Source organism: Typopeltis vanoorti, chromosome 20 (genome assembly GCF_054136105.1).
Source record: "Typopeltis vanoorti isolate ZY-2024b chromosome 20, IOZ_Tvanoo_1.0, whole genome shotgun sequence".
In the NCBI taxonomy this organism is placed as follows: Eukaryota; Metazoa; Arthropoda; class Arachnida; order Uropygi; family Thelyphonidae; genus Typopeltis; species Typopeltis vanoorti.
The window spans coordinates 23785361-23803617 of NC_143568.1; the positions used below are offsets into that span (position 1 = coordinate 23785361).

At 34.9% G+C, this 18257-nt stretch overlaps 1 protein-coding gene across 1 annotated transcript in view; it reads left to right on the forward strand.

The window, feature by feature from the left end:
• Positions 1 to 521: 521 nt before the first annotated feature.
• LOC150095284 (laminin subunit alpha-1-like) overlaps positions 522 to 18257 on the forward strand; it is a 1249242-nt gene continuing 1231506 nt past the window's right edge. The window contains exon 1 of the mRNA XM_090410638.1: positions 522 to 646. Within this exon, the coding sequence (XP_090266764.1) occupies positions 550 to 646 (97 nt within the window). The 5' untranslated portion in view covers positions 522 to 549. The remainder of the gene's footprint in view (positions 647 to 18257) is intronic.

The window sequence follows — 18257 nt, forward strand, 5'->3', positions numbered from 1 at the left end:
TTGAAGGCGGGCTGAACGGTTTCTCAGAGTCCACGCTTTGAGTGCTCACACTTGTTGCATCGCGCGACGCGTTTGTTACGGTTGCTATGGAATGCCGTGGTTTTGTCTGCCAGCTAGTCTTAAGTGGGGCGGACCAACCTTGACTACCACGCCCCCTGAACGTAAAATAGACTCGCCCAAAGAAGCTGTGCATTAATTTTGATGCTCATATTCATGCTAAACGCGAGCGAACACCATTACGACTGCCGTCCGAACCGAACGGCGTGTGTTTAGTGAACGAAAGAGGTGTTTAGTGAGTAGCGCGTGCCAGTGTAGCCATTCAAGTGACGGCGTTTGTTGTATCAGAAGAAATAAGTTTAGGTTTCTCAGCGATAAGAACCAGTTGACGCGAGCGCAGACTGAAACGATCTGCGGTCAGTAATCTGTCAAGTTCCTTCGGATATTTTCCATTTAGCAAAGGATCCCGCAGCTCCATTTGGCATGGCAAAGGGTTCGCGAAGGACTTGGACGTTGCTGCTTGGCAATCAGTGGTTGGCACTGCTCGTTTTCATGTTGTCTATTCGCCAGACGTGGGTACAAATTAGTGAACAGGACTCGCAGAATGATGACAAATGGTATTCAGCGTGGGATTACGACCAGGAAAAAGGTCAGCATCTTTTCTATTTTTATGGTTTTGCTTCAGTTAGTTAACTTCCCCACAATCCTCATCAATAATGAGGATTGTGGGGAAATATATCTTCACTGAAGACATATTTCAGTGAAATATATCCTTCATTGATCAAACCTGCCTGTGTCTTTCTGTTAACCATCTTTCTGTTAATCCGAAATATTTTGAGGCAGGATTGGAGATAGCTGCTCACATAAAATAGTAATAATAATAAAATAAAATCGATGAATTTAAAAATTAACTTGTAACTACAGTGTTCATATATTTGTTTTGGTATTATAAATTTATGCAATGTTTCCCTAGTTAGTTTTGGTTTTCTCCGAATGGCTAAAATGTAACCATAAACAGTATCGATATACACATCAGCATCGAAGTGTTAATTGATTCGAATACTCCGTTACTTGCGGACACATTTTGTATTTCTGTTAAAGTTAACATTGAAAGTTGTCAGTGTTCAGCTTTAGTTATGTGATCGGTTGTGATATTTTTTTTTTAAATCTAATTAGTGCAAGTTGTATAACACCAAAGTCATATTTTTGTAGGTTCAGGTATTTTCGAGTGGCTTTTCCACGAACAGCAAAAAACGCGAATGACTTTTTCATCAGGAACGAATTCTCCAATTGAGTCAAAAATATTTATGTAACGGAGGAGAAACGCAAAATAGGTGAAATAAACAAATAGAATAGATTGTAATGGAATAAATCAGTAGTTTCCAAACTTTATCTGGCAGTACCCTCTCCCCCAATTTTGTGAACATTTTCAATGCTCTGATACATTTAATAAATATATTTTTCATTGCATCCCGTCGCCTTTTTTTTTCTCGCTAAATAATTTTCACAGTTTAATATAAAGAGAAAACGACGCAAAAAAATTAAAGCATCAGTGCTTCGAATATTGTAATAACTGTAAGAATCATCACATTTATCATTGCATATCGTGTAAAGACATATCCTGCAACGTTTGAAAAACAGCTTGTTTCACAGCGCCAAGGTTTTCAAATCACGGTGTTCTTTACTTGCAACTTCGCAGTGATAGCCTTAATGTACATAACTAGAAGGGCACTTATCAGCAGAATTACATTTATAAGAGTAAAAGTAACATAACATTTACTGTATATTATCACTAAAAATAACATCTTTATTTTATCACTATATAGAATTTTAAATATTTTGGTATAATTAGTTGAATTTTACAAAACGGTGATTTACATTAATTTTGCTGTATAAAAACTGCGTGCGAAATAATGTACTAATGTACAACTTGCAATTTAGTACATTTAATTTATATACGCTTATAGTTTGGTAATTAAGGTTTCGGATTCCTCTTATTTTTATTCTCTGGCAAACTGAAATTTTAATTTAGATATCTGTATAATTTAAATTGCATTAATGAATAAATATTAGAGAGAAAGATATATATATATATATATATATATATATATATATGCTTCAGACGTACGTTGTACTGCAGCAAACAATGTACTCATGTACCACATAAAGGAAAAAATTATGCATAAAAAATTGAGGCATCGTCACAGTAACAACATCAAACTGCTCTGCAAGTTAATCTAGGTTATTATTTGCAGTAACTTTTGACGTAACGCTGCGCCTGTACTGCGTCGAGTGAAACCTGTGCACGTGAATTGTTCGTAACGTGTTTACAAATACGAGAGGTAAAATGTTTGTTCTCCAAAACCGAGAAATTGTATAGCGCAATTGCTCTTAAATAATCTGTGTTTTAATTAGCATCGCGCATAACGTTTTAAAAAGTGCGATTTTTTTAATGATGTTACTCATGATTTTTTACATCGATATGTATAATGATCTATGCAATAAGTTGAAATGATCTATGCAATAAGTTGAAATGATAAGTTGAAATGTTAATTGCTTCTGGTTGGTTTGTCTGTTGTGTAAGATAAAACGAGATTCAGGGAGAAAATAACTACTACCCTAGTATCGGACCGGCTAACACATCTTTGGCGGAAAAGCCCTTATAAATCCGGTTGGAATCTCGACTTTCGAATCCATTAGTACTGTGGATGAACTAAGGATTTAAGGTAACAGTACTTTTCTTTAAATCCTTACACCCACAGTACTAATATAATATAAGTTTACGCAGTGGCGTAGCTAGAGCTATTGCCGCCCGGGGCGGTCCCTGAGTTTGCCACCCCTCTAAATTTTTCTGGTTCCCATCTGCCATACGGCCGCGGGAGGGTAGCTATATGCTACCATTCTAGGGAGAGATGATTATAAGCAAGGTGGTTTCCCGTTGCCTTCCTTGCCGTAAGTATTTATGACTGTAACCTGTGTGTTCACGGGGCCGGTTTGCCTGCTTGCGGGATGAAAAACCTCAGATAAACTGGCGGAAAAAACCCTGCTGCCCACGCCCAAGACCGGCTAACTTGGCTATGGCTGAGGAAGATCCTTAAGCTCCTCACGTCGTGGACGGGAATCGAACCTAGGACACTCTTTCCCCAGGCATATGGTTGCGAAGCGCAAAGCCACTAGGCTAACCGCGCGGACACCCCTCTAAATACACATCAACAATACTACCAAAAGTCAGAATGACGTAGGAAAAGAAATTAAAACACTATGTTTGTTTATTTTAGTTGTAAGTATAGTTGTTGTAAACTAATTATTAATTAAGTAATAAAATTACTAAGCTAATATAAATAGAAGAATCGTCGAAAAATAAAATTGTCTCACGTGAAAAGTGCCGCTCGGGGCGGACTTCCCCCTCCGAACTCCCCCCCCCCCCAGCTACGCCACTGAGTTTACAACCTTTCGTGAGTCGTATAAAAAAAAAAAAAGGTTCTTGGGGGGAACAGAGTTTTTAAGAGCAGTGATTTTGGACATTACTTCGCCCACTTCTTGACATACTCGTATTTTAAATATCCTTTAAAACTATGGTGTGCAGTTTATTAATCGCTCCTTTGCTAAAATTTAACTCTCTTTCTATACAAGTCACTGGCGTTAGAAGCCGAGGAGCAAAATGGAAGAATACAATACAAATTCGATGATTAGCACATTTTGCTGATTATTTTATTTATTAATTTTTAATATTTTTCACTGATTTTAAGCTATAGTCAATAAGTAAATATTTAAATGTATGAAAGTCATACCTCATTATATTTAGTTATACTGTATTAGAAATACACATCCTATAAATGTAAATAAGTTTCTCACTAATTGAGAGTTGTCAATTATGAGAAACTTACTGTATTATGTATTAAGCAAACGTAACGGCGTTCCTCTGTACAGGTAGAAAGCGCAACACTTTAAATCTGTAGTAATATTAATATGTAACAAAATGTCACTGATTTAAAAGAATGTCACGTTTCACGTTCAACCTTTTCGTTTGCTTGTTCCTTCTTTTTCTTTTCTTTTCTTTTTTCTTTCATTCTTTCACAAAGTGCGTTGGCGTTTCGTGTTACCTACGCCCTCTAGTAGGAACAAACAGTTACACTACAAATCATCAGCCACTGACTAAACCTTTAACCTTGACATCGGTCGCAGGTACGTAGGAGAATTAAAAAAAAAAAAAAAAGAAAAGTGAAATAGCAGCAACAAAATAGAAAAAAAAAAAATCCAATTTCACCAAATTTGGAGCGATGAACAGGGTTGACTACCTTGCTTTGATATGATTAAAAATTCTACTTCGCTCGCATCTTTGCCGCGAGGCACAAACGCACTAAACCATTTGACCTCCGTGAATGCCCGTGCTGCGCTCATCCTGCCACCTAGTGGGGATCTCTTAGTTCGGCCAATTAGTTTATGGTAGTCTCACTCCCCTCCATGTCACGTGCACACAAACAGAACAAAAAGAAAAGAAAAATGCATTTTAAAGAAAATAAGTCATACACATCTCTTAGAGCGTGTAACATCCAGCACCGAGAGATGCAGAACCTGTATGTTTTCTCAAATGGTTTATTCCCACATCACATAATTTTTTTTTAGAGCGATAAATCGTGAAATATTATCAAACGGTATCCGAAAAATCCTTCAAGATTGTATACAAACTCAACTTTACTCGAGTGCACAAACCACCCACGACATTGGGTGGGGTCCGAAATCACGACATTTGTAAGGAGGTATAGCGCATTTAGCACTGTGGGCAGGCTATGGTTTAGATCATCCGGAAATCCTGTTTTATACACAAACAGGGAATTTTTTCAAGCATTTCAGGCTTCCAGTCAGTGGGGTAGTTGTTCCACAGTGAGCAAAGAATGACAGTTACCTAAACATTACATGTATTCTCTACACCAACCAAGCCAAAAATATTTTGTCAATGACAATCAGATGAAAAGGACTGTAAAATAAGCTTCTCATTACACGGTTTACTTCTTCTCAGCTACAGTTATTGACTTCGTGATATTAATAAAACGGGTATGTTTCGACATTAAAACGAATTAAATTTAATTCGTAATTAACACGACTATCCCTTTAAAACTATTTATTTGCTTTTCTTAAATGTTTGCATGTTTAAGAAGTTTTATTCCCTTTAAGAAGTAAAAGGAATTCTTTTCTTGTAACTTTTTTTTTTTTTGAAAAAAGTCGATATATATATTCTTCCCCAAAACTGATCACGAAAATCATTAAATTATGTTTCATTTATAAATTCTAAGCCAAACTAGTGCCACCTACTTCCTTTGGCCAATGAAAATGCGTTTGAGGATTTATTTTTTACGAAAGTCACAGATCTTTAATGAAAAAGTACTGTAGAACACAGAAAACCATATGGTGAACTGAAAAAGTAATATTTACTCATATGTTATCATACGAATTTCTAAAAGCAACTGTATCGAGGGGAAATAAATAAAAAAATTGCCAACTTGTAATTAGAATATCATTAACGATGTATGTTTAATGTACACACATCTTGCTTAATGAAATGCACGAATGCAATTAACAACGGCTTTTAATAATGTGGGGCTGTGCATATAAAGTTTTAGTCTATTGGAAAATGATCAACTCATGCAGTTTGGGCAACAAAAAATTCGTAGCTCATATTTTAATAACGAATTGCTGTACCGAAATGCACCAAAATTCTTTAAGACATTTTTGAAATAGGAAATTTCAACATTTTTTAAAACGACAGACAGTTACATGAATATAAAGTAAAGAATGTTTCTAATAAAATACAATAAAAACGGACTGAAATAATTAGTTTTTCCGTACTTTGCGGTTCGATCACCAGGTGGTTTGCTAGCGAGATCCTGCAGTTTAATTTCGGATCCTGCTGCGAAACAAATGCTATGCGTTTAAATAGAGCCTCCTCGCTTATTTATTATTTACAGACGTTTTTCCGAACCTCCTGCAAACTTCACGCTGGTAACGCCATTAGTGCAGCGGAATTGTCTCACGAATAATAACAGTTTTAACGTTTTGAATTATACAAGTAAGGATGACGATAGGATATAGATATATCATCACGAAGCTGAATACCTGATGTGCATATGTCTAGATTGCTGTCCATTGCTACATATTGTTAAAAGTATAACATTCACTCCGAAAATTAAATTAATCTTTATGGTTATTTATTCTGTGTCCATTACTTTTTCATTTAGAACATATGCTTATGTTTTTAGCTATCAGCTTGACAATTATTAATGCTGTTACTGATTTTTGCAAATAATCAAGAGAATTATTTAAAAATTGAAAGTAAGGCCAGGATGTACTAGGCATTCTAATTTTAGCATTGACTAAATTAATTCAGCATAGCATCTAGTGTAGCATCGATCTCCTGAGACTATGCTACACTTATCAGCTTCCTGCGTTGGCTTTGATGTAATGGCCATTCAGATGGAAAGTGGGTAAGTTGGAAATAAAACATAAAATATATATGTACATTGTACAAATTCTCGATACGTGTTTGTGATCTGTCTCAACGTGAAGTTAAGTTACCAGAATTATATCCCGCTCTTAGAATGATTTAGTTGTTGTGAGGAATTCTGTGACTATATCTTGCATCTCCTCTTCTGAATTGAACTGTTTTACGTTTATTAACTTTCTTTTGAAGTTCAAAAATGTAAAAATCATTAGTGACCAGGAAGTATTACAAGAGTGTATTTCAAGATCATGTAATACACCCTGTTTTTCTCTGTTAATATTAATTAACAGAGAAAATATACTCGTCGCAGCGCTTACGTTGCTTTGGAGTATCATTGAATGACCACAACTGTTGCCTCCCCACTTCGAACAGAATCCGATAAAATTTCAAACTCAAATCAATCGTAGGCCACATTCCGTCTGCAGATTATGACGCGTAACAGTGGTGAACAAGGAGTCTGTATAAAATCCTATGAAACGCCAGAAAGTTTTTAATACTTTGCAATTGCAACCAATCACCTGAAGTAAAATCAGTTTCTACTGATAAGTCGATGATAATTAAAGATCCATACCGTAATTTGTTCTAAACGTGTGTATCTCCTGCTTTCAGTTTGATATTTTGGACCTGCAAAAATTTTTTTAAAATAATTTTAATGTTTCGATATAAGCCTTATATAATCACGTTCGATTATGACATTTAGGCGATGCAATTTATTTCTCTTAGTGCCAACAATTACTTTTGTCTTGATGATATTGTGTATCATTAGCATGCAAAAGTGCTTCCAAAATATTAATACGATGCACATTTTATTTCTGTCTTCAGAACATGTAAAATAACAACAAAAACATAACGTTCTGACATCTGTTCACACGATGACAGCTCTTATGCCTGCCCAGAAAAAAAATCTCTCTCTCAAACACACACAACGCCGTTATTGGCTAGATGTATGAACTTGGAAGCAGGAGGAAATTACGAATACTCTCCCTTATTTAAATCTTCACAATTTAGGAAATTCTTTCATTCTGTTCAATGAGAGTAGAGTGTGTGTAAATTTATAAATAGCCGCTTACTGGAATTCAATAAAATTACTTTTTTTTAAAGATGTGCAGTGAAAAAGATTGTGACTTTGATTTGGTTAGTCTTTGTAAAAGAAATTACATTTCATTTTTTACTTTGAAACAAATTCATAAATAGGCAGATGATGATAGCATTTTAAAAAGTTTTTATTATTCACTATTCTTTTAAAGTGCAACCGAGTTCTTTCTGAAGACCTGTTCTGTGGCTTAGTAGTTAGTAATTCATGATTTCTGTCTCTTCGAGAAATCATATTATATGCAAATCTCTTTAAATATAACGTACAAGAAATGACTATCGCAGTAGTACTTTCCGATAAATATAACTGTTATGACTTGTAGATCCTAATAAGTATATCTTAGAAAGAGAGAAATAGAGATTTTTTATTTTTTTTTGGTTTCTGTCTGAGCTTTGTTAACCTCATGACTTCACCAGGTGTCTCTAAACAAAACATTTTATTTATTTATTTATTTTTATTACTTTTTTCCTAGAGTGTTGAACAGAAGTGATACTTTAGTCACCAAGTTGTGACAGGTTTGTGGCTGCATAAGTAACAAATTATGGTATCTTTTGTATAATCATTACTATTACTAAAGGCCTTTTTTCGTTTTATGTGCGTCCAAAAACCGATGATAAAAAATTTAATGGATGTAACTCAAATTATCGATCATATCTCAGGGAGTGGAATAAATTCAGGCCTTCAACTACTCTTCCCCACTTAGTGGGAAAGAGGCGTTACACTAGAGGCCACATATTAGTAGGCAGATCATGTCGACAGCTTTCTATTTTTTTTCCCCAAAGACAATAGGGCTGTTATTATTATTTATTGGCGCAGTTTTAAGATTAGCAAAGAGACAATGATGAATTAGGAGGAAGAACTTGATATCACACGCAAACATTGCATTCTTTTATTTTTTAAATACTTTTTATCGTGTACAGAAATATTTTGAAACATAATTCGTTCCACAAAATTAAAGAAAAGCAACGAAAATTTCAAGCTTAGTCATATGAATATTTATTTGCTATCAGCATGGCTTTTCCTGATAATTGTTTCTTTAAAGCGACGTGGCATATGTTGCTTGAGAACTATCTTCGAGCCACGAGATCTAATAATGAGGCTCGTGAGCAAAAATTAGCTATTAATTCATTAATAGTTACTTAGTGTAAATTAAAGTTGTTCTTAGACAACTAGCATCAGCGTTGACATTTCATTGTTTCATTGAAATTTCCCTGCTCAATACCAAGGCTGGTTCTTGGTGGCGAAAAACACTCGATTTTGATTTCGCATCCGCACATATATTGGTCATCGATCGGTACAGTGCTAATCAGATTGCACTTATTAAACGTATTTAATGAAGTTGAGGTTCCAGGGTGAAATTTTAAGCATGTGATGCATATGTATTTTTTTTTTTTTTTGTTGTTGTTTGGCATTTACAAAACTCAGAATATTTTTAAGTGTCGGGTATTTTTCATTTAAAAATATTCTTAAATATTTCTGTGATCCTTTCTGCATTAGACACACAGATTCATGTAGTGAATAATGCCAAGTCTGCATCTTTAACAAGAAATTATTATTAAGTGACTCGGTAGGTGCATTTATAAATGCTAAAAGGACTTATTATTTTTTCTTTTATTGAAACATTACTTGTGTAATTATTCGACTGTGTAATATTTTCATTATTATTGGGGTAATATAATATTTCGACTCACATTACCATTAAATATCAAAAACTATAGGATAGACAATACATGCTCACGAGGATTGATTCAACAGAAGTCATAAGTTTTTTTTTTTTAAGCTTCTAAGTTTGTGCTATCTTTTAGAAATATTTACATTATCAACTTCATATATAATGATTTTATTAGCGCGCGCGCGCGCGCGCGCGCGCACACACACACACACACACACACACACACACACACACACACACACACACACACACACACACACACACACACACACACACACACACACACACACACAATGTGGTTCCTAATAAATTCGTTAGTTATGGCTATTTTTTTATGCATCATGCAGTATAGTATTTTGTATTTATACTGATTTCATGTGGTCGAATTGTAAAAAAAAAATGTTATAGCTGTCTAAGACAAGAAATTGTCTAGCTAGTTGTTAAATTATATTAGCCATTTTCTTGGCACGATAAAGCACAGGGAATCCTTGCTGTACATAATTCCTTTTGACTTTGGTCAGTACGACATGTTTAGCATTCGCAGACGAAATACGTACTACCAGGATAAAAGCAATTTCACTGGACATATGCTGTACGATCACTACGCACTTCAGTGATTGTCACAGGAATTCTCTCCAGGTGGTCCTATTGTGAGTTCTTTTGAGGCTTTAACTCTCCGAAGACTAAGTCACCCTAGACGCTATCCATCCATCTTGTTGAAGGTCTACCACTTCCTCTTTTTCAGGAACTGTTTTCAGGTGTCCTCTTATTCTTTCTATATCCGAAGGATTTCAGCCTGTCGCTGCTCTTAAGGAGACATAATTCTACCGATCTTTTCCATAACTCGTCCATTTGTCCACCTTTCAAAGTATGAGATCCTCACATCAGTCTCCTCTAACACAGCTCCACATATCAAAAGCAGCTCTCTTTTTCCCATCAGACTTTAGTTTCCAGGTTGCACATCCATAAGTAGTTACTAAAAATCTGCATCCAGAATCTTCAACCTTATTCCTGTAGTGATAGATCTGTCCTTCCAGACATTAGATAAGTTTTTAACTATTATTTTAGCCATTCCTAATTTGTTTCTTCTGAATAGCAATTTTTTTCCATTGTCCTCGGTCATTTCTCCATTAAGGCACACTTTTTTCCCGAGACCCTCTCTGTCTGCATATTCTTCAACAATCATATTCTTTGTCTTACTAGGTTGAGTTTAAGTCCTCTGTTCCTACTGATTTCATTAACTCTATCAAGGATTTGTTTCAATAGTTATTCCCTATCATTCCAGAGGAGTATGGTATCATCAATGTAGTTCAGATTGCTGACCTATATGCATCTATCCTAATTCCTGTCTTCAAGCTCAACCAGTGTTGCATGCATGATGTCCCCAGCAATTTGATACCGAATGGGTGAGGAGAAAGTAGCCATCTTTGCCTACATGAATCCAGTCAGTTAATCCATTCCTGTTTTTGCCTTTGCTTCTTGCTCACTATCAGCCTGATAATGCTGTCGAGGAAAACTCGATTCCTGGGATATTTTTTAATGTTTGTAAACTGTAAAAAAAAATGAACTAGAAGTTATTCTCTAGAAGAAGGTTTCGAGATTTCTTTTACCTTTAACACACGGTATGAAATATGCTATAGGTTTTACAACCTTTAATGGGCGAGAATGACATTAAAAAAAGCGCATGATCAAAGCGACTTGTAGCAAGAGTCGCATAAGAAACTTCCGTTTTTTATTATTTTATTTTATTTTTTTCACGCTGTCCACAGTATACTAACACTAGCAACCAAGAAACCCTCTGTTTCTTGGTGCAAATGTTAGTTTTCTTTGGTTAGTGAAATGTGACCATTTATGCTTCTCCGCATTTCTTATTCTTCAAGAATCATTAAAATCCTTTGTGACGTTACACAACGCTTTAACGTTCAGTCACCAGAATTTTTCCTTTCTCCTTTTCGTCCCTTGTGTTGCAGATATCATTAATTAAATAATTTCATATCAAGCACCGACACATAATGTGGTTTCACTTGAATGACGAAAGCTAATTCTTTTCTTGTTATTTTTCTAAAATAAATTACTACTGTTTTTGTAATTTCAATACAGACCTGGTACAGCAGGTTTGATATAAAACTAATGGATGCAAAGACAGCTATGGCTGTTCACATTCCTGATAAACGCTTAGACTCAACTAGGCAAGTTAAATGACCTCAGTTTGGTGTTGCGAGGGGAAGTGAATATTGTGCTTTGTTTCTTTTCTACTTCATCTTATTTCTGATGGAATGGTAAAGGATTAGAGCCACACTGTTAACGAGATAGACTGATGAATATCTAGTTTCGGCCATGTGAAAGGTCACGTTATTTTCTTTAATCCAAGGAAGGTTATACTTTACTCTCTTAATTGCTAAGGTGTCTTGTTTTCTGTGAAATTCGAGCAAGAGCAACTGTTCAGCTTCCTATGATTATTCTTATTAACGTTTGTGCCTTAGGTCAAACTGTTGATGAGAGTCTAGCAGCAAATTAGGAGGAAATTATGCATTCTGTGTCTTCTCTGGTCGAACATTTGGGTCTGAAGTAATCAGAGATTTAAGGAAAGAATGCAGGTGCTTGTGATTTTAGCTGTGGCGTATATGCTGAATTGTGAAATTTGCTGTTCTGAAATGTTTCGTAAAGGAAGTCCAAGGCAGCGGTGCGGACATCCTCAGTGCGGGATGTTGCTCCGTCCAGTGGTGTAGCTAGAGCTTTTGTCGCCCGGGGCGGTCCCTGAGTTTGCCCCCCTCTCAATACACACCAAAAATACTACAAAAAGTCAAAACGACGTATAGGGAAATAAATTAAAACACTTATGTTTTTTTAAGTAAAACTTTTATTTCAACATTCTAAAATGTTATTTTTCTTGCTTTTCTGTTAGCAAAATCGTCGATGACATTGGCGAAGTCTATTTCATAGTAATGTAGGTAATTCTCAATCAATTTTATTTAAAAAAACTCATCTCACAGCTAGCAACACTTACAGCAATTGTGAGGAAAATTCGCAGTAGTATTACAATATTTGGAAATGAGTTCTCGAGACTGTATTTTAGAATTAGCTGCAAAAGTTCAAAAAAGAAAGAGTCGCCCCCCCCCCTCCTACTACGCCGACACTTTGTTATAATAGCAGCAACATAAACTGGTGTTTCATGAAGGGACTCGATGAAAAATCGCTATTCTTATACCAGCTTATCTCCATTTTGTATATAGTAGAAAAAATTGTATGTGGAAGTTAATGGATGAATCTCTTAATCAATCATTTCACTTAGCTTCCACATTACAAAATTAGTCTTCGCAAATTACATAACGGCGTGTGCAAAAATCTAAAAATCTACAGCATACTACTTCGCAAACTCATTGTGGACAAATTAGAACCGATGTTTCCATCGGTTCTAATTTGTTTCAGGAATGTAGCTTGTAGTAGTATATTTAAAATTAGATCGTTGTTCCAAAAGGCAAAACAAGAAAGGAAATACAATTAAAATGTTATAAGTCATGGCAATATCAACAACATTACATGGTTCGGAAAAGTTGTCTACAGATTTTTTTTATTATTATTATTTTTTAAAACAGCTGAAATGAAATTTCTTACAAGAATGAATAGAATACGAATTGATAAAACAGGAATGAACTACAAATATGTGCAATAAATGATAAAATAATACTAAAAGCATTGAAAGAGGGAAGACTACGAATAGAAGTAATTAAATATAAACCGGAAGAGAAATGAGATAGACGAAGAAAACGAAAGTATCGTGCTTTAGATGTCGAAACAGGATTATAGCTTATATCTTAAAAGGAGGATCTCCACTGGACCATGATACTTAATAAAAATACAACAAATCAAGCCAACTTTTATTCTTCCTTTTTGTTTCTAATTCGTTTGAACTCGACTGTTTAACACACGCAAGCAATTTTACTCATTTCCAATTACTATCTGCTTTCTTTAAAAGCCATGTTGTTAGATAACTCCCCCCCCTCCCCCTTCAGAGGTTATTCTCGTATACGCCAGTTATCGCTTTACTAATTTGGCCTTGAAGAGTCAAGTCTGTGAAAGCAACGGAGATTGAGTACAAGGCTGTCCGTTGTGTGTCTTCTAGCGAGTGCAGGTGACGTATATTCATGCCTATACAAGGAAATCAGTTACTGCTCTTCTGTCACTAGATAATTCGAGTGTTTGAGGAATACCACTGCGACAAACCTGTGTATTTTTTTTTTTATTTGATAGGAGCAGTTCTTCCCACGAGTTTTTGCAGGTACATGTATCGCATACATAATATGTAATTTAGAATTTGCGCACCTGACCTCAAGGGTATCGCCGACCATTGGCTACACTTTCTGAATAGAAATGTAATTTAAAAAGATGTGCAGGTTGAAGAAGAGATTTTTTTAAAAAAAATATTTAGGAATCGCTTTTCTGAATCCTATCCATTTTATATAATTTCAGAAATCAAATGACTCAACCGCATGTACAAATCTAATTTAGATAAGAACGGCATATTCTTTGCTATTCTAATCGCAACCAGGAAGAGATTAAAAAACAGCAACTAAACTTTAGTGTTTCAGCTGCTTTTCTGAAGCCTACCTGTTTTAATATCCTTGCAGAAATATACGGACATAACTCCATGATGCAAATTCTCATTTGGCTGAGATAAGAACTGCATATCCTTTTGCTTTTTCACTTGTAAGCTTATTATTATTATTTTATTATTTTTTTGAGAATTCTTTTTGTTTGACCTTGCATATTTTTATACTGTATATTGAATCTCCAGTTTATTAAAAATACTCACCAAATCGAGTGTTGGACCAATGTGAGCCTTCAATGGAGCCTCGATAGCCAGAAAATACTCCCAGTCACTGTCACAAAAGATGCTGTGACGTTCTTGTAACCGTTTGTGAATGACATGTCCTGTGATATGGCGTATTATCCTGTTGAATCACATACAGATTTAATTATCGGCTTGAATAAGTCTGCTTATTGGGTAGCAATGCACAGGGAGCCACATCATCAAGCCTTAATTATTATTTTTTTTATAAGCCTATATATTCCTTATTCTTGGGTAAAGGCCTCTCCCATTATGGGAGGTTTTTGGGTCTATTTCTCCCATGGCGATCCGTTCCATCTTGGGAGGGTATTTATACACTTGTATGAATGAGTGTGTGACGGTGGAAGACAATCACAAACATCCATGCTAGGATTCGAACCTGCAGCCTCTTGGCTGAACACTGGATACGCTAACCACTCGGCCAACCAGGCCGACTCAAGCCTTAATTACTTTTATCAAAAAGATGACTTAATATTAGGAAGCCATAATCCATAAATCATCACGCCACTATTGCCATCTTTCATTTTTCTGACCAAACAGGGTAGTTCTATGGCATTATATTATTGCATAATATCGTTGTTCTTCCGTCCTCATGAAATAATGGGAACTTGAATTCTCCATGCGACATTTCTACCAGTGCCTAGAGCAATTAAAATAGCAGATGAACACAAAATTTCTTCTAAGTTCATTTGTATTTGTCCGTATAAATTCTGCTAGAAAATTAAAAGCACAAAAGAACTACATACGAGTGGGGGGACTGGAAAGTTCTGATAAACACATGGAACAAAAATGATATTAAAGTAACTGATATAGTCAGTTTTTTTTTTTTTAAAGAATTGGTGTTCTATGGTGTCAAAAGTTTTAGAGAAGTCAAGAGGAAATGCCTATAAGAAGTGGTTTTTCTCTATTGATGAGTTTATTATGTCACAAAGATCTTCCAGTAACATGCTGGTTTCTTTATTTTTACGAAATCCATATCGAGTGTTGGATATTATATCGAATTTCTCTAGATATGTGAACATTTTTTCATTAACTATTCTTCTCGTGATTTCTTGTATTACTGACAACGAGGATATAAGCCTGTAGTTGTTGATTTCATCGGATTTTCCTTTTTTAAGTAATGGAGTTATCACTTCTCTTTTTAGGTCTGATGGTATTTTACATTTCTGAAAAATTTAGTTTAACAATTTGAGTATAACTGGAGATACGGCGTAGTAGTGCAGTTTGATATCTCTTGGTCGCAGTGCCGAATTAATGAGCTCGCTGACCTGGCACCCGCCCCGGGCGCAAGAACTAAAGCCGCCTTAGAGCCTGCGCTCCTTCTAAAAATAATGAAAATAATGATTCGCTAATTTCAAATTCAAAAATGACAGTTTACTTCCGGAAAACATTAATTCGCCGTTAGAAACTTTACAATTTTTAAAAGCAAGCAATTTTCAGAATATAGTTCCAAATACGAGGGTGGCATTGAGAATTTTGCTGACAATTCCCATAATGGTATCAACAGTTGAAAGAAGTTTTAGTAAATTAAAACTTATCAAGACATATTTGCGATCGATAATGGGAAGTGAGAGATTAAATTCTTTAGCCCTGTTATCTATTGAAAATGCCGTTGCTCAGAAAATAGACATTAGTGAAAGAATAAAAGCTTTCGCAGATTTAAAATCAAGGAAAAAATATATCTAAATTATAATTGATTAAATTAAAATTACAGTATAAAATCAATAATTTTTGTTTGTAACCATTTTTATTTGTTTTTTTATGTAGTATATCTGAGTGAATAAAAATGATAAGTAGAAATAATGAAATTATGAAATTATTAATAATTTGAAAAAATACTTATACTTACAATTAGAAAGTACTTAAGTATTTTTAAAAAAAAACTTAGGGACATCACACACGGGGTCTGCCCCGGGCGCGAAATTATATTGGTTCGGCACTGCTTGGTCATAAATGATCAAATCCAGGGGATGTTTTAAAGTTGATTTTTTAAGATAACTGTATCCAAATCTTTCTGTGCCAAAGATCCAATGAACGAAAGAGTCTTATTTTGTATCTGGATAGTGTTAGTGTTTGACCTTCTAAGACCGGGTATAGTTAGCCTTAAATTTGTAATTTGTTCCTTGAAGATATTATTAAATTTATCCGCTAGTTGCTTGTTACTTAAACCGTGTTTGGCAAAGTTCTCAATGCAGTCGTTGAGGCAGGAGAAGGCGCTTATTTTATTGAGTGCTTCGTGTATTTTTGTCAAAATGTTCCTTTAAATTTTTCCTTAATTTAATTTTATTGGTGTAATAATTACGTTTAATTTGGCATATTTCTGGTTGGAGTTTGTTTCTGTATTCTGTATATTAGCTTTTAAGCCCTGATTACGTGGATTTCTTTTTAGCCGTTGCCATAAATGGTCTTTTTTTTTTTTTTTTTTTTTTGTATATTTTAATTAATATATTGTCCTTTTGCCATGGAGGTGAATCCCTGCTAATTTATTTTCCCGATAGCTTTCTTGTATATACGATGCATCGATTTGATGCAAGAGCCATGCAAATCTTCCGGGTCATCGGATTGCATTATAAGATGTCATGGGGTTTCCCTTTCATCAACAATACTATCATCTATTACATTTTAATTAAAGTGGTTTGATGTAAGCTGTAGTTATGCTTGATTCGGTGTTTAGGGTGTTAATGTTCATGTCTCCTGCTATAATTATAGGCTGATTAAGGTCGTTGTTTATTTTTATTAGCCAGGTTTCTGGTTCTTCTAGGAATAGTTTGTTGGGATTTTCATCTGATGGCCTATAAAGGGAGTTCAGTATTAAACTGTGTCCGTTAATACAGTTCTCTAGCTTTAGAGAAATGTTTTCGGCTGTTTGAAATTTAATTTTTAGCTGACTTACTGTGTATTTTTTTTTTAATACAAACATTAATCCCACCACTTTTTTTTTTTTTTTTTTTTCGCGACGATAACTGAACATATGGAAGCTGTTTATGTTGTACGGTGGAAGCGCTTCGTTGGTTAGGGAAGTTTCTGTTCATATTATAGTGTCTATATAACCTGTGTTCACTGCGATATGCCTGAAATAATAGCCAGTATTTTTTTACACTACGTTTATCCATTGGAGTGCATGAATTTCTTTTTCCAGTCATCGAATACATTAAATACAATGTGGCTTGCTGAGTCTTCTTCTTTTACGACTAATAATAATAGCACTTTGAAAAATAGAAAAAAATCTTCCAAATCCTTAGACTTTTCTTGGTGGGTGACTTTTCAGCCTAGTTCTAAATGCATTGAAATATACTATTTTCTTCGCATAACTTTTTATTATTATTAAGGCCTGTGTAGCTCAGTGGAAAAACACAGATAATATACACAATGTGAAACCATAAAGAAATGTCAACGGAAAATGCCAATTAGAATGAGAATACTATTGTACAGCATGTATTTGTAAATAGATGTAAAATAGGATGTATGAAATAGTAATTAAATGTTAATATAAGTGATTAAGATAGAATGATATCAATGCATGACACATTGAAGAAAAAAAAATGCTCAGATGAAGTATAAGGACTTTAGGAAACGCAAGGCACTGAGCAGATTATCATGTAAAAAAAGATGGTATGAACATAGATAATAGGCACAATGTGAAAAAGAAACTATAAGGAAATGTCAAAGAAAAAATGCCAATTAAAAGGAGCATACTATGTACAAAATGTATATAATTGTAAATAGATGTACATATATATATATTTATTCCTATTCAGATTGTACATAGATGCTTTGTTGTTAATAAATATATGTAGCTCAGTGGAAGTGGCGCTTGCGTCCTCTGCGCTGGTCGCTTGAAGTCAGACTTAAGTTCAAGTCTAGTCGCCGACTGGAGGAACTTTTTCTAAGCCTTTCTTCGACTGATTCCCGAGTTAGTCGATCTCTGGCACAGGCAAGCGGATTTTTCCTCCCGGAAACTCGGGTTTTTTATCCCGTAAACTCAAGAAAATCGACCGTAGTACCCACATTATTTCAGACAGTAACATATCTTGTTAAGGTTAGGTACCAAGAGATGGCAGCACTTGTTTGCCAGCCTCTTCATCGGTGGCTGCTATAATTAGTGATAGACATGAGAGAACTATCTCTGATTGGCTACTGGTGGAGA